The 25,069-nt window shown below is 37.2% G+C and overlaps 1 protein-coding gene across 2 annotated transcripts in view; it reads right to left on the minus strand.

Annotated features, from left to right (window-relative positions):
- Positions 1–242: 242 nt before the first annotated feature.
- Positions 243–25,069, minus strand: part of SLC39A8 (solute carrier family 39 member 8) — a 67,677-nt gene continuing 42,850 nt past the window's right edge. Inside the window, exons 2-8 of one of the 2 annotated variants that reach the window (XM_075500653.1) lie at positions 19,604–19,772; positions 14,282–14,451; positions 13,625–13,747; positions 12,257–12,424; positions 6,171–6,378; positions 5,481–5,665; positions 243–2,768 (exon numbers count right to left, since the gene is read on the minus strand). In XM_075500653.1, coding sequence (XP_075356768.1) covers positions 2,622–2,768; positions 5,481–5,665; positions 6,171–6,378; positions 12,257–12,424; positions 13,625–13,747; positions 14,282–14,451; positions 19,604–19,772 — 1,170 coding nt within the window. In that variant the 3' untranslated portion in view covers positions 243–2,621. The remainder of the gene's footprint in view (positions 2,769–5,480; positions 5,666–6,170; positions 6,379–12,256; positions 12,425–13,624; positions 13,748–14,281; positions 14,452–19,603; positions 19,773–25,069) is intronic. The other variant, XM_075500654.1, reaches the window with a different exon arrangement.

Below are 25,069 nucleotides of genomic sequence, written 5' to 3' on the forward strand. Positions count from 1 at the left end.
TATCCTTTGTCCGTGTTGTTGCTCTTTATATGCTTTTGGCTCCAAAATCAATTGTTCTTCCTTCTTTAGTGTCTTTTATAGGTGTGGAGGTTTTGTGGTAGTGTTTTCTTCCCCACCTCTAGTGAACTTTACTGAAGCGTGTCTTGGGTCATGAACCACATCATGAAAAAAAGAGGAAACTTTATGACAGTGATCTATTTATGACAGTATACTATCTACAACAGTATGGCTAACAAAGAGTATCTTCCCAAGTGTATGTTAGATGACGTCTAACATTAGATATCAGATAATTTGCCCTAAAGAAATAACAAATACAAAAGCATAAGAGCCCTCTGAAATTAGATTATACACAGAATTTGCACAACTGTTGAAAAGAAGTCTGAAGAGATGGCAGAATATACGATGAATAGTGTTACAGATGACATTAACATGAAAAAGAACATGAAAATCTTTCCCTCAACTAATTTCCAGACTTTTAGGGAGTAACTTCCTGCAGTCTTATTTGTTACAAAACAACAATTTTTTGAGTGTTTGCTCATGCTTCTTCCTCCCTGGATGCATCAGCAAAATCTAGGAAATCACTGGCAGTCCTAGAATTGGAATAGATTTATTTTATATGTACTGGACAAACATAATAGCAAAGACTATACAGACAAACCAACTCATACAGAAATCAAAAAGCTTTCTTACCTACTAAATATTCCACTAGCAGAAAAGGCAATTTGGTTTGTGATTAAAGCACTACCCTGAAAATCAGACTTTGTTCCATCCCTAGTCTGCTCTGTGATCTAAAAGTAGGTTATTTCAATGACTCGTTTGTCTCGGTTTTTCCTCCTTAGGGAGATAACAAAAATCAAGTCTCCCTTGCAAATGTTTGGATTTAAAGGTGAAAAGTACCATGCAGGCCTATTATTATAATAATCTGATGAACTAGGAATGGTCAAATTATTTTACAAAGTCAATGAACAAGTCTTTGACTTTTTTTGACTTTTACAAAGTCAATAATACATTCCTGTCATACAAAATAGTAGCATTTACAAACAGCTTATATCCAAGGAATCAACAAAAGAAAGAATTAAAGGAAAGAACATGGAGTGGGTGGACTCTTCTTTACAGAAACTTAGAAGCTATAAAGTGACTAATAAATGCTTTTTCCATACAGCAAATATCATAGACTACTATAACTACATTTTAACATTTATAACATATTTTTAAATAAGTATCATTTACAACTCCTGTGCAGTTTGCCTTAAAGTTTTTATCAACCTAGAGAAGTTATTTTTTCTAATCTAATTACAGCTGAGATTAAAATAAAATATTAAAAGAAAACCTTTACCTGATAGAAAATATATTTTAATAGTGAATGAAAAATAAAGGATTTGTCTCTTCCTACTGCCAGGAAATATATCAAGAAACAGTACCTTCTTTGAAGCTCTAAAACTTGCCTAAAAATCAATGAAGAAAAGTAACTTACTAGAGAATAACAACACTTCCTTCAAAGCTTAGTGGTGACTGAAATGGAGTATTTTTTTAATGAATTTCCTTGCACACATCTTACAACACCAGAGTAGCTTAATTGTTTATTTCAGAAGAACTCATACGTACAAGCATGATTTTAGAAAGTTCACATGCAACAGATTGTGATAAGAGTTTGTATATTTTAATTTCACTTACTTTCACCCAACTGCACACAAGAAAATTATTCAAATTACAAAAAAGCTTATTGGAATGTTGATTTTAGCGAGTTTTTACTAAGTTCCACTTTGTAAAACTAACAATAAATCTTGAAAATTTTAACCCAAAACACTGATTTTTAAAAGGGATATTTGTGGAACTTAAATATAAAACATTATTATTTTCACAAAATAAAAAATGCTTGAACATTTTTAAAATACTCCGTGTTTCTAAAATATTATGGAGTTGATAAATTGTCATAAATTTAACACAGGTTCCCTCTAATTAAAAAAAGTGGTTCTCAAAATAAATCAACAATTCCCTAGTGCACTTATAAAGAGAAAAGATCAAAAGCGGTAACTGGTATCTTTCCTTCCAGTGTTAATTAGTAATTAAAAATCTTAGCTTCATTAGTACCTACACTGAAATAGTTTGATTTTTTTGGTTTTTGGGGGGTTTTTGGTGGAGCAAGGGGATGTTACACAGACAAATCCTGCAAAAATTAACCAGCTTTGAAACTGCTTGCCTTCATCACAGTTAAAAAAGGATATGAGACTCCATTATTTTCTTTTAAAGAAGCATCTTCCTTGAAGACCTCAGCTTTTATTTGGTCTTGAGTTGCACATAGTTGCATCTATTGCGTAATTCTACTGGCCAAGTAACATCCTTTCTCTATGAAAGTTCAGATTATGTCTGATAATTTTAAATAGAAATAAAAATACTAGAATCAGTTCTTTGGCATAGTACAGAAGCTGACAGCTCCTACTATTTGGATTGACTGCAAGTCCTAAAGAAGAATTTCCTGTATTTGGAGCAAGGACAGGACAGCACTTGTCACTGTTTCAAAACCAAGTAGGTTAGATGAATGTCCCTTTATGGATTTCAAGTGTCTTCCATTTGTAATTTACTTGATGTCTTCAGTACTGATTCCGTTTTCACTTGCATTATCACAGCTGAATATTTCCTGCATACAAGGTAATCATCAGTATAGCAGTAAACCCCGTTAGTAAACCAGCATTCTGAATAAGGAAGAATGTGAGATCCATCTTTCTTCCTGTCACTTTCTCTCGCAGCATATCATTCATCTCTGGGAACTGGAAAAAAGGGATATTTTTAGGTAAATATTGCCATCTCGTGGTAGCGTGCATAACTTCAGGCATTAAGAACTGAGCCATATTGCCACTTTGGACTGAATACTAGAACTAACAGAGGGTGAAGGCAGTCACGGGAACAGGTCACCCTAATTACCCTGAAAAACTACTTCACTAAGGATGGTAAAATGAAATGGTGTTTTGTTCCTCTCTACTGTGATTTCACCTGGTTGTCTCTCATGCAAATTTCCTCTTTTTCATTCCAGCAGTCTCCTAGGGTCCAATTGTTGGTCCATATGTTGCTAGGAGCAGCTGCCCTTGTATTGCTAAATGTTGTGTTTCTTCCTCCACTAGTATAAACAGAGAAATCCTTGTTCAGGAAACGGAAGATTAGGATTCTTCTGCTTTATCTATAAGCAAATGAAGTGAAGCTGAAAACACAGACAACCCCTCAGAAATAAGAAATCTGTTACAAATCGAAGGTCTGGTGGGCTGAGGAAGGTAGTGGTAAAGCAAGGAAGAAAGAAGAATGTTGTGAAACTGGTGGTAACACATGCAATATTACACTACAGTGCAATGAAGGGATTCTTCATTCCGTAACACCGTCTTAATGGCAGCATAATAGCAAAGGATGACTGATCTGCTCTTAACTGCAGAAACAAAGATACTTCCTCTGAGAGCCAATGGAGGTGATGGCAGGTGAGCACTGATGATAAAGTTCCCTGTATGGAGTGATTCAGGCTGTGTTTGCTGCAGATAAAGTCAACTGCAGTGGATTTTGACAAACATACTCAAAATAAGCTTTAAACTGTTCTCCTGTTGTGCTGAGAGTAGTATAGCCAGAATGCAATGAAGACTGTATATTTCAGTGTTAGTTTAGAAACCTTCAGGCTGGGTGACTCAGAAGCTGTATCTTTCTTTGATCTTGCAAGGCAAAAACAGCCTTTGAAGGTAATGCAATCCTTGAAGAACAGACTAAGGTTAGTGGGAAGTGGCCAAACCTTCCCAGAAACCATTCCAGAGTTCCGTAATCCTCTTGCACAAGAGGCAAAGACAACAAACCAGATCAGCTTCATGCCATACAGCAAGGCTCATTCGTGCACACACCTCAGTGTACACATTCTCACATGCCCACAGCCTCACCACAGAGTTGACCTTACTGGCAGAGGCTGGACTATGCCAATACTGGAAGAAAAAGAACAGCAAAAGGAAAAGAAGGAAGGAATGACATTCCAGTTAATCCTACCTGCTTCTGGATAAGCAAACCAGAAGTGTGTGAAAATCGTAACAGAAAGCAGAAAGCCAGATCTCTGTACAGAGCACTTGAATACCCTATTTCAGACTTTTCAGGGGGAAGAAAAATTCAGATAGGTAACTGATACAATCCAAAAACCTACAAAAAGAGAGAGAGATGGGGGGGGAGGGAGAGGGACAGAGAGGGAGAAACAGAGAGAACAGAACAAGATACAAAGAAAAGAATGTTACCTACTTTGATGGATTTAATAACAAATTTAAGCTGAACCACTCTATGCCATGCGTTTTTACACATCATAGTTGAGTACGCTACTATTCATTATATGAGTGCAACTATATGAAAAGCATTAGCAATTAAGGTACTGCAAACTTGTAAAATAAACTATTTACATTGTTCATTTAACTCTAACATTATTACTTATTAAATCCTATGTTATTACCTAAACTATAATAGTATTTAATGAAATAGTCACTATAACTATATGACAGTTCTTAAACACATATAGAACCAAACTGGGGTCTCAAATCTTTTCAAATTCAGGCCTCACTCTTCCAGTTCTACACTCAAATGGATTCTCATGTGGCAGGTGTAAACACCTTTGCAGATACATCTGTTCTTACAACACTGAATTAAAGATAATAAAACTTAAAATTCTTGAAACATCTCTCATTTTGAGCTAAAACATCATCATAAGAGTAAATTATGGAATATTGCTGACTGCCTGTGAATCCAGATTTTATTCCCTAACATCTAAATCTGATCTGGATCTTAGCACAATTTCTTTGGCTTCTATCTTCTAGCACACTTTAAAAAATAAACGACAGACAGATTGTTTTGAATAGAGTTCAGTGAATTTTTTCGTCTGAACCAAGAAACTGAGACTGGCATTGTTTAATTTAAACTAGGAGAGAATTTAAGTCAGGTTTTTCACCTAAACAACCCCAAAATTATCACTGTGGTTACACAACACCTTTCATTCAACTCAAAAATAAATAATTAGTTTCATTTTGTTTCCCTTTTTTTTTTTTGCTTTTCTTCCAAAATATGGTTTCAATAAGACAAATGAACCTTTTAAACATAATAAGGTGAAATACTTTGCCACTTTAAAATGCTGAAACAAAGTATTTATACACTTTTTACTCTTTGATGAAACCAGCCCAAATTCATGAAAAGCTTGTCTCTCTCTAAAATTCTTTTTCAGCAATAATCTGACCAGCCCTGCTTCTAAAGTGAAAGGCTTTCATTTTCATGAATAAGCATAACTATTTGTGCACCTCCATTAGGTATAATTGATGATTTAACATATAATAATAATAATAATAATAATAATAATAATAATAATAATAAATAGATGACACTGTCATGTGAGGGACAAAATACTAAATTCTACTGGAGAGACTTTGTGCAGTCTTTGTTTTCTTGCAGAAAAATAAATAACTGAAAATGAAATTATATCTCACCATATCTGCCAGAGAGATGTACAGGAACATTCCACCGGCTACGGCAAAGATGATGTTAGGAGCAAAGTTGTTGCCTAATAATATACCAAAAGCCATCCCAATGTAACAGGAACATGCAGACAGAAAGTTGAAAAACAGAGCCTGCCGAGTACTCATTCCTGCATTAAGCAAGATGACAAAATCCCCTGAAAGAAAGAAAAAAAGGAAAACCATCTTCAGAAAACGATAATGTGATTATTTTCGGATTTCAAAGGAAGTCTGAACAAAAGACATGATTTGTATACAAATTATAACCCTGTGCTGTTTTTCTTCATTCAAGTAAATGATGAGGATTTCCCTTCAATACTAAGGTAACTGAAGCAAGTAGATGACGCACAATTGAGCTAAGAGCACAGGAACACAGAACTACCTATAATGATTTAAAAAAAAAAAAAAATAATACAACAGTGTATGCAGCATATATGAACAGGGCAATTAATACCTCTTTAATATACATTCCCAGCTTCCACCCACCTGCACTTGGGAACTTCCTGTGCTAGATGTGTATTTTGGTGCTTGGGAAGTTTTTGATGAATATTTTTTCCATTAATTTGTTTAAACTTTCTTTCAGCCTATGCTAACTTTTGGCCAGCACAACCTCCTACGACAGTGATTTCCACAGTAAACAACGTGTTGAATGAAGTTCCTTACCCAGTTCATGAGGAAACTCTTCACACAAGATGGCTATGGAGGTACTAAGCCCTTGAAACAGAGACAAAGTGAAAGAAGCACCAATAGCCAAACCATCTATGAAATTATGTACGGCGTCACTCAGTGTTACCATCCAAGCAATGGTCCCAATCTTTGACAGTGGACGCCCCTTAAGACACTTGCATAAGTTGCCTTGGGTGGCTTCTTCCTGGAAAAAAAATAACACAATAAAGCAATTACATAAAACGCTGAATAAAGAAGCCAACGAATCACACTTCTGTCTTTAAATGAATGCCAGTATAAAATAAAGCACTACCACATAAGGAGACCAAAGAAGCAAAAGGCACAGGTAGCCGCAGCAAATGTTTTCTGTTTCAACAAGTTAACACGCAGGGCCCAATCACCCTTCTGACTACAAAGCTTTACCTGAATGCCCTTCAGCCGAGACAGAAAGCAGTTCAGACCATAGTGGTCTGAATGTGTCTCTGGAGCCTCTGTCAGATTAAAGGAGTGCCAAGGCTCCTCACAGCCTCCTCAGCCACCTCTATTAAGCATGTACATTGAGAAGGATCTGATCACAGTGACTGACAGATCTGTATTTCCTACCTAAAACACATCTGGACCAGTTACATACTGCCAGTACGTCATGCTCTCGCAGACATACTTAGCCGCCGCAGTAACAGCCAGGTACATGTGAATATAGACACGCACCCAGATACTCCATAAACTTTATTTCTAATTTTGGGCAATGATAGTCAAGTCCAGCTGTTCAAATTAGTTTCTACAAAGTGCACGTTTAATAAAAACAGCAGTGGGTAATTCTGACTGTGCGAGTTAAAGGCTCAGAGCACGAAAACAACAGGCTAATAAAAAACTGCAGCGCACATACACACCAGGAATCTCAATAATTCCTCCCAGAAGTGGAAGTAATTTATACATGCAGTGCCAGGAAATAACAAAAAACTTGAAGCAGATAAAAGGAACTCCCATTTTAGCTGGGAGCACAAAACTAACCTCCCCTAAGAAATTCCTGATGATCCATTCTGATAAATTTCTGTACACATATGTTGTAGTTACATAATATTTGCAAGCATTACAGTATTTTCCCCTAAAAAACAGGATTTGCATATAAGGCATTAACTAGTGCTTACTTACTGGAATGCATAAGCAGTGATATATACTGCATATATGACTATATTACTATATTAATATATACTGCATCTGTGTGCCCACAGACATATTGGCACACCTCTCCTTCTCTTGTAGGAGAAGGGTGTAGAGGAACACCTCTTCCTCCTTATGAAAAGGTCACAGATTATTCCAAGAAATTTTCCTTAGTTATTAAAAAGAACATTGCAAATTGTTTTAGTTTTGCCATATCAAATGCAAGCACTACCAGGCAACTGAATTTTGAACTTCATGGAAATATAATGATTAATAAATTCTCGCAAGATCTTTAATGACAGAGCAGTAAGGTCTGTCTCATGATTTGCTCACCAGGCTCTTATCTGACATACTACATCCTTGTATGTAGGAGCTGCCTTGGGACAGGACAAAAGTTCAGGTCAGGGATTTCTGAGTCAGATGCCTATTGCAGTACTTGGAACTTGTAGCTAATAAAGCCTTAGTTGAGTAGTGCCACAACTGCCATAAAGCACACTTACAGCTCCTACTCAGTGCATAGGAAGTCCTGAAATTATACCCTTATGATGTGAAAATGAGCAATGGTATCCAAAAATTGGGAGTTTCCCTGCCGACTCAAACACACAGGTTTTAGACTTGTACTACATGCTTGCCTTCAGTTTTTGGAGGTTTTCCTCGCAACGTTTCATCTAACACACAAGCAATGCCAATCATATTTTTGGGATGATTAATTTGTACCTGTACTAATTCTGTTTGAGATAGGATCACTTATTATGAGTAATAGACCTCTCTCTTAATCCACAAAAGCAACTTGAACTTCACTTTAAGAAAGAAATATTACAAAGCAAGCCACATAAAATACATATATTAGGTAACTGGAAGTAAAAAGAAACATGAATATGAGAAAATCCAAATACAATTAGCAAAGCTCTTCCACCTATTCATCCAGCTCCCTGAGCTGAAGTTCTGTTCCCCTATGTTTTTTTCTGTTCCCTGGTGTCCATCCTTCAAGTTGCCTAAGAACTGATGGAGCCATTGTTTTGTAGATCATCCTGATTTCTGCCAAAAGCACATCTTCTTTCTTGGGCATGTTTCTAGCTTCACTGACGAAAGGGAGTTTGAGACAATGCACAGATTTTCATTTTGAATAATTCATTCATTTTTCTACTAAAAAAGAACGTCGGTCTTTTGGAAACCACACACACACACAAAAACCCCAACAACAACAGCAAGTATTTTCTGATAAAGCAACAATATTAATCTCAGGAGACTGTATTTTGAAAAGGTATATTAGCAACTTCTATTATACATGCGAAAGAGAGATGGTGGTGGTTTTTGTTCTGCAAAAACTTTCTATTACCAAAAAATTCTCGTATCAAATGCCAAGCATCTCCATAAAATAAACGGTTTTATGAAAAGAGTTTATTAGGATGAAAATTCCTAAAAGAGCAATGAAAACAGCGAGCAAGTAATACAAATGTGCAAAAATGTCACTTGTACATACTTGTTTACATTTGGTCCCATCAAAGCACATTTGTTTTTATGTGGAAACCGCGTGTGTGCCTACAGTTTTCTGAGGGCTGTAGCAACATAACTGGCTTAGCCATACAACTAAGTAAAGGACCCATTTTCTGGTACCAGTTGCACGGCTGAGAATTCCAATGACAGTCCAAAGCATTGCATATGTATGACAAACATAAAAATCTGATCTAAACGGGTTTTTTGTTGAAATAAGTAATTTACAAATATACGTGCTGAACTTTCTATGCGTGTATGAAGAAAATGAACATTGAGTAAGAAGATGCTATTAAGAATTAGCTGTTGAATTCATCAAGAATGGAACCAACTCTAGAAATGTGCTGAGGTTTGGGTTGGTTTATCTACGTACTTTTTTCTTTTTTTAAGTAATTGCAATTAATTTAGAAGAACAGTATTGATTTACTTCTAAAAATTACTTTCTTGATCCAATCTTTCAAAATGCAGAAACAATGTAGTTTAAAAACTAGGACTTGGTTTCTGAGAGGCTTCTGTAATATATATACGGCTATCTGCCATTTACTGTGTAGTTCTGAAGTATCATAATTCTTGCCTGTAACCTATTTTAGATAATGTCTTGAATTCTTCTGTACATTATATAAAGTACAATGACATTGGTTGTCTGGGTTTACATTCTGAACTTTACTAGATTGTGTGTCCGATAGAAGTAGATGAAATGACTAATACATATTCTTAATGTTTAAGATAAGGCAGACTACTGACAAATTTACCCTACAAATATATAGGATTCCAAGGCAAAAGCGAACAATGTCTGTCTCTGCTGGACTGTTCCCACTTTGTCATGGTAGTTTAGCAGACATCACAGAAGAGATGCCAGCTAAGGAGCTCTGCAATACCCACAGCTGGACTACCAGGTCTGACTTTTATTAATTATTAGTGCAGTTCTGTATTATTTGTATCTCCACAGTTTATGATAAACCAAAGACATCCTTGGTATTTTTGCTCTTCTGAACATGATTTTTTTCTTTAAAAGTAATGGCCTCTCCTTTGTTCCCAAACTTGAGAAATTATACAGAGACTCTCTTATCCTATGATATCTCATCCGATTACTATTGCTATTTCTAATGCATCTCTGACTCCCTCAGACATGAAACAGCCATGTCCTTTTGTGTCCTCTGAAGTGCCTACAGGACCAAGAAGGAATCCTGACACTGCCTCCAGGGCATAAATGAAAGCCACCATAAAGTTTTGTTATACAACTCTAACGTTGTGCACTCAAGGATACAGGCGTTTCAGCAATTTGTCTCCGAAACAACTTTTCTTCAAAGTTACTGTTGTCAAGCCATATAATTTTAATGCATAGTAGATACAAATTTTGGGTAAGCACAAAAGAGGTTTCCAAGGTTGCAATTACTGCTGCAAGTGAAATCTGAACGTATGTGACTAATTAAACATTTAGATTCACTCTGGCAGCCAGTCTGTTCTGGCATTAAAGGAGAGAATATGGCTGGATCCCCATGGCTGAAAACAGCTACCATACTTTGGTACAATCGGACTTCAAACTCCCTCCTTAAAGCCTACATGATGATTTCTGGGTATGCTGTGTTTGCCCTCTAATAAGCTTTAGATTATTAGGACACATTAAAATTCTATTAGGTATGCGTTGTTATGCCAAATGGTTCCTTCATAAATACCAAATGCCTGTAAAGTTGAATGCACACCTACCCTCATGGCACTCCCCTAGCTGCCCCAAAACCCCTCAGCCACATTGGCCCTCCCCTGCCCCCTAATGACTCTGAAGGCTACCTGGGCCCTTTGAACCTGCCTGGAGGAGGAAAAGAGTAATGATGGCTTTTTTGTTGCTATCTCCAATATCAGCAGCGGGCTATCTGCCACTGGGATTTCCTTGCAGCCAGCCTTGGCTCCAGTACCCTGTTACTTTCAGGAGGTTTTAATACATACAACACATTCTCTTCCTGGCTTTGGAGAAATGGAGAGGAAGAAAGAATGGAAAGCATGAATTTTCATAAGAACAATGAGTAGAGGAGAAGAACCTTTGTGAAATTTCAAGTTCTTCAAGTCAAGACTGCGTGTAAAAGGAGACGTATGAGTATTCCTCAAAGGACCCTGGGGTGACCTACAATACTTTATGATCACGAGCACTGCATCTAAACTAGTTGCTAGAAATAAATGCTATATAGTTACATTTTATTATTATAATAGATGGTATGATTTTGTTATGTTTATGCTATGCATAAGCAGACAGCTAGCCAAAACGTAAAAATGGAATAGGTCCAGATAAAACTTCTGGTAAACAGGGCAGAAAAACAACACCCATACCACTGGAGATGGCTGTCTCCGCAGAGAGTGGAGGGTTCTTTTGTTTATTTTATAAATCTACAAAATACAGTTTACGGACACTCATAATACTAATTCCCTCTTGGTGCCCATGCAATTTTAATTATTAAGCATGTTTCTCCTAGTTTTTAAAATGCCCAGTATCCACCACACTTTATGACATTTCTACAGTGAGGACAAGTACAACTTTGGTACTTTAAACTGTGTGCATCAAATGCCCTGTGAGCCTGCAGGGTTAAAGCAGAACTCTCAGATTCTCTCCTGGCTGTTAGGGCCTGCCTCTGGCTTCCTCTCCTGCTCCACACTGCTCCCCACAAACAACTTACTGACTAAATAACATGGGTGGTAAAACAGAAATCTCTACTATGCAAAAATCTGCCTTAGCCATCAGAGAATTGTTTCTATGTGTTTTTATTTTTTTTAAATAAGGGACAGTACTGCTCCTCCCTGTACAGGGAAAAGAGTAAAGAAGCACACCAACTTTCTCTTCCTGCTTCCATCTTCTTCTCAGACAGAAGGAAGTCGTATTTGTAGTATGAAAACAAACACAGAGAAATACAGAGAACAAAACCGAAAGAGAATAATACTTAAACCAGCAGGAATGGCTTCTGTCTCAACATATTACCTCCATAATTCCCACAGTATCCAAATGTACTGGACTAGCACAACCAGTGCTCACAAGACACTGCACAAAAGTTAATGTATTAGTTTTCCTCATTAATCATTGATTCAGAGGAATCAGGTTCTCACACTTACGGCTTTACGTAGCCAGGAACACAATATGGATCATGCAACACTAAAACACGCTATATCACTCTTTAAGCAAAACAGTAACAAAAACAACAAAATCAAAATTAACTGAATTATCCGATGAAATATATATCTCTGTTCTACCCATCCCGACACTGATATCAGCTTTTGTGAGCTTGTCCCAAAACCCCACAGTTTTTCGTAGGGCTCAAGCAAGTTATAAGCTATAAGTTTACAAAAACTTGACAAAAGTAATAAAAATTCATATTAACTCTCCCCTCAGATATGCTTATGTAATTGGTGGGGATAAAACAAATAAATAGACACAATTTTCATACCTGTGCTGAGACCACACTGATGCTGTCAAAACCAAGATTTCCATTGCTCTCTACGACGGCTGAATTTGCGTAACATGTCCCCCCATTGCTGGACGATAGTGGTTTGGGTGGGTTAGCCTTATCCTGAGAATGATTCTGTTCGCCATTTTCAAAGTCATTATGGCCAGTCTAGGTGACAAATAAATAAGTAGGTAGCTAATTAAAACAAAAGCAAAATAACAAACATAAGAAAACAGAGACCAAAAAAGAAAAGGTGGGGGCATCATATTCATGCTGCCTTGCTTTCAACACCAAGTAAATGTTTAAATGGGCAGCAGTAAACATTTAAAGGTTTAAATGAACTCCAAACGTATCTAAGTTCCTAACTTATCTCTTACTTTTAGCTAATAAGAATACACATGGGGATTTTTAATTTTTATACCTTTATAAACCTATAGAACCTTCCCAAGACGAACACCTGACCATAAGTGATCAACATTTGCTAGCTATTCATGGGTTCATGGCTAGCTATTCATGGCTTGTCAAATAGAGCTTATTAGCCTTTGTCAACTGTTCCCAAAAATAAAGGGCAACAAATTCATTTTTTTCTTTTTTTTTTTTTTTGGTGCAGTTATTACAAATGAGGGACAGCTGATTTTCATAATCTTCAATATTAGCAACAGTTTGGGAGGGGGGACCTTAAGTGAGGCAAGAGTAGGAAGACAGGACAGTTTCCTTCACAAGACACGAGCAGAGAGGACCAAATATTTTGAGAGGCCCTTCTCCGAGACAAATTCAGCCTCACTCATGTAAGTACACAGGAAACAAGTACTCTGACATACAGGTAGAAAGCAGAGCCCTGTGCAATATGGATAACTGCAGTGTCACTAAAGCAGGTCTGTGTACCAGAGCAAGGGGAAACACAGAGCTGAAGTTACTGAAGGTGAGATTCAGGCACTGTCAGCACAGTTACACTTTACAGATGACTAACAAGGTATATATGTCACATTGATTTCTCCTGCCCAAAGCAGAGCTCCGGGGGCAGACTCCATTCTCTCCACCTCTTACATATTTCCACTTTTTTCTGATGCGTTTAGCTAGCACGGCAACGACTTGGCCATTGAGAGCAACTAGAGCGTACGCCAGTGACAGCAGACCACGCTCACATCTGCATTCTATTCCCAGCTCTGCTTGTAACTCTCTCAAAGAAGTGAGATCGCTTCTCCTATCCATATGGATTTTAAACAGATATATCACAACATGCAGTAAGGCTGAATTCCTCAGACAAAATGGAAAAAACCCCACATTTTATTAAACTATCAAATATCTCATAAAATATAACTGGTACTTTAAGGCAAGGCTCATTCAGTTAGTGATATGTTTCATTACCTGGTTATAGATCTTCAATATCACTTTGAGGATCCTTTCCACAAAGAAGAGAATATAGAATCCACCAAACACAGCAACTGCTTTCTCAATATAGTTATCTACTTTGGGGTCAAACCCAAATGCCTAACAGTGAAAAAAAAAGCAATGCAAATTAGTCTGTAATCTTAGCACATTTCCAGAAAAACAAGCAACCACACACAGATACTCCTCTAAAATACAGACTGTCTCTCTACCTGCCATGAGTTTCCATGAGGCTGAAATTATGAAAGATCCTGATCTTTTTAGATTTTTTTAACTTGGATTAAACATTAAGAGTGTTTTTAATGCAGTGGAACTTTACATGCGGAATGTAGTAGTAAAGTGCAAGACGAGGAGGGTCTAACCTGTAGCCCATTAAAGTTCACTAGAATTTTATCCAATGCATTTCTCTTTCTGTCTAGAGGCAGAATAGCCCTTGGTCTTTCCCATGGCACAACTAGACATGGATCTTGATGGCTCCGCTCACCCAGCCAGAAAGAGATGGCAGCTAATGGCACTGAAGCCCACCCACAACTCTGGAGATTGCACCCACACACAGAACCCCACTGCAGCATGCTTCTAAAATTAATACACTTTAGAAACTCGTATGCAAACCATATAATGATTCCCTTTACTTACCTCTGGAATGAGCTGGAAAATTGCATTAGAAAAGAGAGTACCAATGGCCAAGCCCACAAAGTAGGTTAAAACCTTGGGGAAGTATGACTTCTTTAAGAGGGGAGTTAAAATCAATCCCAGAAGTGATGCCAAGTTAATGATAGTCACAGCCAGGAACCCAAATCCCCAAACTGTGGATAAAACAAGCAGAAATATAAAATATTGTAGTATAACACCCACTTCAGGCTGTTCGTGATTTTTCTAACAGCTAAATTAGCATGGAATTGGGGAAAGGAGTGGTTCCCTGGTTGAAATTATACTTCATAAATATAAAAATCTTAAAATACATAGATACTTAAGATGCATACCTGTGGAAAGGAAATACCTGGAAACTTTGTCTGGGACTACCATACTAAAAATGGAAACAGTGCTAGTATAAGATCTGGGATAGCCTATCTGCTGCTAGTATAAATCAGGTCTCTCTACAGTCAGTGAAGAGTGAAAATTAAGGCTTAGGCCAACAGTCAAAGTAGCTATAGCATAGACATAAGACAAAACTTGTTACTAGTCCCAGGCTTAGATCCAATTGTCATTTACTCCTAAGGAACTCCAAGATAGCAAGTCTGCTGTCTTGGCTGTACTAGATCCAAAAATCCTTCCTCATAAAGGATGACTCCTCCAAATCATCCTGAGGTGGTAACTTTCTGTTCCTAACACTCCTCCTCTAATTCAAAGTAGTTCTGCTGGCTGAAAACGCTGCCCATCACTGCTTGTCAAACAGGTGAGGTGGCAGATGGCTGATAGTAGAGACAATTATAATAGAGAAACGAAAGCATATAAAAAAAGAGGTTCTAGGTTCAAAAAGATGGACATGTGATTGAGGTACACAATGGGAAAAACCTTTCCTAAGAAGTGGCAAATGCACCAGGGTTCACCATAACTTAGCTTTCTTCACCATAAGCATAGTCTCAGATTTTTAGAGTTCAGACACCAGGACTTGTACAAAGCCATACCATAATTATTCTGGAGTCTGAATTATAGGTTGGGGCGGGGGTGGGAGTGGTTGCTGTTGTTGTTCATCAGCATCACAAAGTTGTGCCTCTATGCATGACTACTGTTTTTCCCAGTGACGTCGCAAGTCCCTGTGAGTACAGAGAAAAGCTTTAAAGGTTGCACTGAAGAGGTCTACAACACTGCCTCAAGTGATGCCACAAAACCAAAAGTTATCCACATAGACAGTGGGTTTGTCTATAAAAATTAATCACAAATCATAATCAAAGTCAACACAATGTTGGCTATATGAGAACAGTTTGTTATAATCCAGAAAGTTGCATTATAAGCTTTACAATATGTATATAGAGAAGTTACCATAAATTCCTTTCTGCATAGCAGAAACTAACAGATCAGATTATGATCTGCAGTCTAACTTTCCTGCAACACAATTGGAAAATACACTGATTTGCAACTGGGATGGCTCTACTTTGTTTGCACAGTGTCACAATTTTTGTATGTAATGAATTTTACATTATGTCAAGAACAGAAAGCATTAGAAACATTTAAAGCATTTGCAGAAGGTAAATCAATGCCGATTAGAACATTCATTTGCCGTTTTTGAGACAAAGAGACAGAGAGAGGGAAAAATACACAACTAGATATGGGTAGATTCACTAAGCTACAAAGGAGATTAATTTTCATTAAAATAAATGACAATTAAGCTTGTAAATAGCTTTTTGAAATCAAATCTATAACAAACAAATGGGCTTCCAATGCCATCAGGAGTCACAAACCACTGTTTACAGTTTGGGATTACTATAGAAGCACGAGCCTGTTTCAGTTTAGTATACGGATAACTCCTACACATTATTCTGTCCAAAACGTACATTTTAAACTGAGGTAACAAAATAAAAACCCCATTTATCAGATATGAGGCATTTAGTGTACTTGCCCAAATTACTTCATCAGACACAGGAAATTAGAACGAGTTTCAAAAATTACAACTAAAAAAGCCAGTACTAATAACTTTTTACAAAAAAAAGACAAAGAGGACAGATTTACAAATTGTGTGTGTAGATCAGTGGATGACAAAAATGATAGGAGAATGGAGCTTAAAACCAAGCACAGAAAAATAGTTTATTGCCAAATTGTGAGAGAAGTTCTCATGATACTATATGCTTCGCTAACAAATGATCTAACTTTCACGCTGGTACTCTTTGTTCAGAACAGCAAAACAGACTGGGACACTTAACTTGGAGTATAAATGACACAACTCTCACCATTTTGTATGCTTAATGCAATGGGAGATGTCTCATAATGTACTAAAGGACCTGTGCTCACAAGTAAGGACATATTCTAATCCACTGGTATGTAGTATCCCCTTTTGTCACAAAAAAAAGGTAACAGGAAAAGCCTTTCTTCTTCCTGATTTACCAGAGATTAGGGGTGCGAGAAGATAGATGTGGTTTTACTTTTAAAATTCTGTCCTAGATCTGGATGGCCCAAAGAAGTTGGGATTTTACATATTGATATTTTGTTTCTGATTTACTCACCCAAAGTAGAAGAATAAGAAGAATTAAAATAAGCTATTAAATAACCTCAGACAATGAAAGAACTATTATCCATCCTAGGCATTCCACAGTTCCTGCAATGAGCCTCAGTAGTATGGGGCCTAAATTAAACTAATGAAATTGTTAAAGGCATAAAATAAATCTAAGATCTTTCTTATACGTTCTCCAGGAAGGTGCTCCTGGGCCTTGTGGCAAGCTTTTCTTTGAGTTCAGAAAGACCTGAAGTGTAATTGGAAAGAAAAAAACAAATAAAAAAGATTGCCCCATAATGACACAATTACAGGAATGGGTACTTCAAGAAAAATACCACGAATTGGGAAAAAAAAAAAAGTGATAAAATTCCAAGACAACCAATGTGCCAAAGTTCGTGCATTATGGACTGTATTTCACAATATCATGAATGCACTGCCGTCTTAAAGTTGATTTTATTCCCTAGGACTCCACCCACCTCAAGCTTTTCATGAGTCCATGCATCTCAGAAAGCTGGCTAGTCTGACTATACGTAGCAGAGCAGAGCATTCTGCTTAGGACGCACACTCTCTTCCCCTCAGACTGGTGGCACAGTCAGCTTTTGCCAACTACCATTATTCTTTCTGTCTCTAGAACTGTGGCCCCGACAAAGAGACAGCCAAGATACCCAAAGCCACAAGAAATCCAAAAAATAAAATGGCAGGAGTGCAAGTAAGACGCCCTCCTTACAACACCGTTGCTCAGCATTGTTCCTTATAAGAAGAGGGGACGACTGCTCTGGGCTTTCCTGAGGCAGGCTCAGGCTCTTCCTTAGCCCTGTCCTGGGATGAAGAGGAAATAAGGGTCTGAATACCTTTCTGAAGAAGCCAAGCAGAGAGCACAGAACCTGTTCACCTTGTACAGAAGGAATGCCACTGGGCATTTCCAGCTATTTCACGCAGCTCTATACACCTCCCTATTACCTTTCAGAGAAGCAAGAAAGGGAAGGACACAAGCGTGCCCCTAAGGGCAGCTAGGTTAGGTATGAGATATACAAACCCCAAGGAAAAAGGACAAGCTATATGCTGCCTTTTAACTTTTACTCTGCTTCAGCAGCACTTTTTTTTATTGCAAGTAGCTGTCCTGTAAAGCTTATTTCTAAGTACTAATTTCTTCTGTATGTCTTGTCTGTTCGTATTTTGGAAGACAGAATATTGTTAAGTGTGTGGGAGCCCCTGGGCAGAAAATTCACATAAGCACAGCTGGAAACAGGCATAGAGGATTTTGCTTCATGGGCAGTAACTGAAATCAGCTGGTCTCAATGCTGCCGCAGTACAGATTCATTTTGTGACGGGATGGGGGTGTGCATAAATCAACATCTGCATTTGGCACTGGGCCCTTCTGTGAATCTCCCTTCAAAACAGGTACCACTATGTGTCACGGCCTCATACGCTTGTGGTTTTAAAATACCCTAACCATGGGCCTTGCAGATTTCTTGCGCTGCAGCCAAGGGAGGGGCACGGAGAAGGCTGCCTTGCTTATCTGGCTACTGGACATTGCTTCTGAGCTGGCAGGATAAAAGAAAAACAGGAGGGATGGTCTAAATAGCTTAGGAGGTTAACTACAGGTCAAGCTTTCCATGTACAACCTACTTAAACAGCCCCAAACAAAAAAAAAGAGAAAGACAGATCCTACCCTCCAGTGCAGATATTATGGACTTCTTGACAGTATGTGCCCCCATACGGTATAAGCAATCTAGAACAACCATGGTAAATTGATGCCATGGTTTCAGTGATTAATCAAATATAATTCTAATTATTCACTGACACAGCTAAGTTTTAGGAATTATCTACAATTCTTAATAAATATCATCACTTATATTAGTCAGAATGTTATTAATATTAGTATTTCAAAAGTTATGAAAAACACTGCTGTATCTCTGCTCATAAATACTGCCATTAGGCACCAGCTCATCCAACATCCTAACTTTTAACTTTAATTCAGCTGACTCCCTTGGAACAATAAATTTATTTGGAATACTGAGTCAAATAAATAGGCCATTACATATTTGGTCCTTATCAGTGCAACAAGTGACTTCATTAACCAGCTGAATCTTCCCTGTCCTACATTTTTTACTGCACTGTACAGTTCTGTGCACAATAAACACAGAAGTAATAGTGAGAAAAATAGGAGGAAGGAAAATTAAGGCTACTCAGCCATGTGATGATGTTCCATGTGGAGGGGGCAATACAGAAGATGACATGAAAGCAGAAGTCAGAGTTTCAAAAGAATATGAGTATTTTTCCTCAGTAAAACAGTCACTGGCTCCCCTGACGTCATGACTCCCACCTGCAAATAATTCCACTCAAATGCAGTCCCCTAATAATTTTACCTTGAGTTGCCTTGATACATGCACATCCCACTAAGTCTGATTTCCCACTGTAAATCACCTGCACAAACTTCCCTTCTGTACTCCCATCTTCTCTCCTATGAACCAGCTATTAGCGAGAGTCCTTATGCTTCAGGGCACAAACCATTATCCAAATAAAACAGGTCAGAAAGACTCTTCCTTTAATGGACAAATTATTCTATAACTACCTACTAGGTCATTTCAGCTTTCTCTAAAACGTTTTGAATAGATCACTGTTAAGAGACAGGATATTCATTTAGATAGTCTGCTGACCTGAAACAGCACTTTAATTTTATGTTCCCACTTTACAACTATATCCTCCTAAACAGGACACTCCTGTTATGTATAGATAAATGCTTACTATTGTCCCAAGAAAACCCCACTCCAGTCGCAGTATTAATGCAATTAATATTAACTAACCTTGTAAAGAATGTGGTTTAGACGTATCCACAAAGTTTTCCTGATGATCACACGGGTGAAAAATTAGCTGTTGCAAAACAGCAGGACATATTGTAGAGAAGCTTGAGTTTGATACATGACTGTTGTTCGGTATCCCATGCAAATAAAAAATGTCCTCACCAGTCAAGCACTGGAACAAAAAGAGATTTTGCCAACTTAATACATAAATGCAAAACCAAAAAGTAAGTCATATACTGAGAAACCCAAGAATTACAACACGAAAATACTGTAATGCATTTTCAAGGAAGTGTACACAGCATTTATACGCTGTGCATGAAAACACTGTGATTGCTTAATGTGAAGCAGAAGTGATTCAAAGTATTTTAAGTAAGATAAATCACAAATCGGTGAAACATGTTTTAAATAGACATTTGCAAATCTTATGGCCTATGAACCAGGACAGTTAAACCTTACAATATATTTGGAAAATTAGCTTCAAAGTAATTAAAATCTACTGTAATTACAAAATAATTAAATTTCAGAGCAGACCAGATACAGTTAAAATCTCAGTGGCAGAGCATGTCAGAAAATGATTGGTAATTCAGTAAGTGCTTATTCATGTAAGTGACCACTTCTACTTTACATCAATGCTTCTTATTTATCTCCCAAATTAGCTGTTTAAAAATGATCTAAACGTTAGCAGCACTCAACATTTTTCATTCATTTTATAGCAATAATTATTAACAGCAAACATTGTTTTGTAAAACCATCCCACCCTCCAATGAGACAAACTCTTACTTGGGATCTTCACTTTGCCTTCAGCTCAGGACATAAGAGTATCTAATGGGTCAAGGATAAATGTACTTAGTAGTGCTAAACCAGGCCAGAGGCAGGGCTGGTTGCTCTGTTCATTATTTTCAACCAAAAAGATAAAAGACAAACCATGAAATATCTTAAAATATCTGTCTACAGAAAAATTGAGTATTTTTATATGAAATGTTCTATACCACTGAAGTCTTTCATCTAACACTTTCTGTTTATTCACATTCATTATTTCCTACAACGATCAATAAGGAAAGAGTGTTCTTTTTTGGGTCTAAACAAAAATGATTTGGCTTATTGCTGTACAACAAACACATATTAAGGTTGAGTCTGAAGACAAAAAGAAGTCAAAGGTTTTCCTTCTACGTGAGACATCAAGGTAGAGCGTAACTCTCCCTGTAGCAAATCGCAGTGTGGTTGCAAAAGTAGAGCACTGGAAGCCTTAGCAAAATAAAACCAAATGGTCACTCCCTGCTCTTTTCAGTTTTGCTAGCCTTCAGATTCCACAGCATCTCTCCAATAATTCAAGATTATTATTTATAAAGCTAATTCCTTCTAGAGATAAGTCAAAGCAACTGCAAGTCATTTACTTCAACAGTCATTTACTTCAACTTCCGCTTCCGTTAATAAATATTTTTCTAATACTGTCCAAAAGGCGAAAGGCATGCACACCTGATTTGAATGGGACTACTTCTGATTTAGCTTGGAGGAAGAGAACATGCAGGCCAATTCAAGTGACTTCGGCTAAATTTCATCCAGGACGTTTTTGTCCTTCCTCTTTAACAACCCAGTCTAGCAGAGCACTCAAGTACATGCTTGAACCTAAATGTAAGTATAAATTTTTGTAAGGCCATGAGACCTTGAAGACTCAAATATATACACGCAATGTGCATATACTTTCATCTTTCAATGCCAATGTTAATGTCAAAGTATCACATATAAAATAAATATTAGCTTGATAACAGAAAATGTTTTTTTGTTTTAAAGCATATTGCTCCTTTTAATCTCAAAGGAAGTAGTGCACAGAGAAATCATCACTGAAGATGCAGTCTTTAACAGCCCAATACATGAACCTCTGGAGCTTTCTAAACTGGTTATGTGCCTAATCATTTTACCATTAACTCTGCATTATGGAATAATGCAAAATACATGGCTAATATGTCCAGTGTGAAACAAAGAGAGGATAGTTGTGGTCTATAGGAATAGTTCCTATATGGTGCTTCTTGTATGAATGGCTCATAGAGCCATTTCTGGAAGTCTACAGTGAACAGCCCTTAGAAAAACAAGCCAGTAGGAGCTGAGAATTCATAACATAACTATCTCTAAGAAAAATGATCTTGTTCTAGATCTTGAACAAGAACATAACTATCTTGTTCCTAGAAATACAGAATGGATTACTAGTATTTTAAAATACCAATATATTAGTATTAATATTAGTTCACAAAAATCCAAACCATGTTGTAGGTAGAAAAACAGATTATGGAGAGAAAATAAATCAGACACAGCATGAATTAGTAAACTTGAGACTTGTAACTTTGGCTACATACAAACAGATAAGTGAGAAATACCATTGGACAAGAGCTCTTTTATGTGAGGATGAGAAACAGCATTTTATTAAATTATTATTATTATTTTGATCAGGGACAATCCCAAAGGATAATGATTCCTATAAATGATTCATTGTTACAAGTCACCTCACCCTCTCAGTAAACTCCTACATACATTCAAGTGCTAAAAAGCAAGCTTGCATGAGTTCACTGGCACAATTAAAGTATTAATTAAAAGATTAAATCTATTAGAAGCCTTGGATTGGAGCAACTCATGTTTGCACACTGCAAAACACTGCATTTATCTTTGGAGGATAAATACATTAAGACAGCCACACTGATGTAAAAAAATAAGCTATTTATTTTGTAAGACTGATGGATGATCTCAGCAGAAAGGAAATTTAGCCTCGTGGAACAGGGGACTGAGAATGATGTTCTGGCTCACCAAGTGTACCATCATGTCTGTCCCCTGCTATTCAGTAAGCCTCGTCATACCGATTAGGTGAGGGGACTGGCTGTAATGTGACTGTCACCCAGTGTTTAATAAACAATTGCAAAAAAGATATGACATAACCGATCACGTCCCTGAACTGTTAAAAAATAATTTTAAAAATGCTTTCATCAAAATTAGGGAGGACTTCAGCAGAATTTACACAATTACAAAGTATTCAGACTTAAAAAAAAATCAAACCATCAACTGGGTTATTCAAACAGATGTTTACTTTTCTCCTGGTAAGGCTCTCCCAAAAATGATTGACTAATATGGGTTTCGTTTTTTTTAAGATGGTAAATGAAATAAGGTGATGCCCAACTATTTAGAATCTCTTTACACCAGTATCTTTATAAACGAAAAGCGGATGCCAGCTTACCACATCCTTTGAAAGAAAGGATGCGATAATTGCTCAGACAAAAATACTGCAGAGAGGACCCCTAACTGGAAAATTAACAAAAAAACCACTGCAGTACCAACCATCTTGTAAATGTTTCAGTCCCTTTTCTGGTCTTCTGCCAGGTTCTTATCTTTGCTCTACCTTTGTTTTACCTGTAGCATTCCACATGTGAAGTACTAAGACACCCAACAGCAACCTGGACTGCAGTTTCTAGATGTTTCCAGATTAAATACTAGCCTAGCCCACACCAGGGCTGAGCAGTGGGTCACACAGTAGCAACAGCAAAGAAAGCATGCAGTGAATACCTATCTGACCAGCATTTGGGGTTTTTTTTAACTTAGCCTGAGCCTAGAAAAGGCAAAATAGAGACATATGACCCTGTCTTCCTCAACTTACTTGTAACAAATTAAAGCATCTAATGCTGATGTGGTTACACCTTTTTGTCACTCAGCACAGGTAAGAACTGGATGCTAGGAGACGACCATGCCTTCACGAAGCAGCACTCCATGAGAAAGAGTCAAACCAGATGAAGCTGCTTGAATGCACTTGTGTGCTTTAGGGATTTCACACACACCCCAACATGTTCAAGGCAGCTGTTCATGCTGGGAGCTGAAAACCATCCATGAATGCTGAAATTTGCTGAACATATTGTAGAAGCAAGACACTTAGAGGGTAGAACAAGTAAGTCTATTTATCTTCTCACTGGCCAGGCAATAACAGATCATGGTGTTGGATCAAGACCATAAGCCACACTATGTCAGGCCATTCCCCCTTCTTTCAAAAAGGACAAGTTGTAACTAGTGAAACACTACCAAAAAACGCAAAATCAAAGCAGATACTAGCCTGGTTCTAGCCTGTCTGAAACACCAAAGTTACTGGTTTTTGACTCATCTTGAAGTGAAAATTAATTATATCTTACCATGAATATTAATAAAGATTTTAACTTCATTTTGTCCAAATGTTTTGTTTAAAAATTAAAAAGCATTACATTAAGACACAGTATTCAGGCATAACATATAGACTGGCATAAATATAGATTTAGAAAAGTTAAAGAAGAAAATTGGAGCATGATTTTAGCACCTACTGATTACGTCAAAGCACAAACTAAAGGTGATGTTAACAAGCTTTCTTTCCAATGCCCATTTACCTTCCATGTATTTTCTGACCAAAACTTTTGAGCATGTAATTTAATCCTCCAGCACAGACATGTATGGCTATCATACTACAATGAAGCCAATGATAGAAGATCAAGTATAGTTTCATGTTTTTACAACTTGCTAATAATGTAAAATACAGAGTGAGTAAACATGCCATCATCTATTATACTGAAATTGCTAATTTTATCCCTATTAGTAGGACTAAAATGTGTTGGAATTCCATAGTAAAATATGAAAAAACAGCAGTGACCAGTATTTGAGTTTTCTCAGTTACTACTTATTTCTCTGACAGGAAGTCTTAGCTTATATATTAAGGAAAGGTGATAACAGAAAAATTGAAGAGCAAAGAAAATGTAAACACAAAATAAAGAGGATTATAAAAGTGTGTGATGAAAGAAAAAAGAGACCAGAAGCATAAGGAAATGGAGACAGTTCAATCAAAAATTCCAAAACACTACCCAGAAAATTTGTTTTCTTTTTTGTGTTTTACAGGAAAAAAATTAGCATCTTCACGGACATCATAGGACGTAAGTTACCATAAATGCCTACATGAGTATACATTCAAACACCATCATCAACAAATTAAATCATTTTTTCTTCTCCTGTATCTTTTCAAGTCAACCTGGTATCAAAGGAAAACAGAAATGAAGCATCTATCTTCTTCTGGCTTACACATCCAAACTCTTTCAACCTTTAAGAAAATGGATCAGCTTCTGGTGGATCTTCTCTTGTGAGATTAATAGGCTTCCCAAAATTGTTATGAATGAAACATTAAAACTAAACACTAATACTGGGATAAAACTAAGAGAAGACTGTTCCTTCCTAACAGCTTTTGAAGTGCTGTATCACCTGTCCCTTACAGATCAGCTCTCCACTAACAGTTCCTTCAAGCTTGGATGAGGGACTCTCTGATAGAGCTGGGGCATGTTATCATGATTGGAAAAAAGGCCTGGGAGTCCTCCCACTAGCTCTGGACACTGAAGTTAAGAACTAAAAGGCTAAGATAAACCTTATTTCCTCCTAGACTCAGCAGCCTGAATGGATTCAGCCTAGCTGGGAAAGACCCAGAGG

Source organism: Mycteria americana, chromosome 4 (genome assembly GCF_035582795.1).
Source record: "Mycteria americana isolate JAX WOST 10 ecotype Jacksonville Zoo and Gardens chromosome 4, USCA_MyAme_1.0, whole genome shotgun sequence".
Lineage (NCBI taxonomy): Eukaryota > Metazoa > Chordata > Aves > Ciconiiformes > Ciconiidae > Mycteria > Mycteria americana.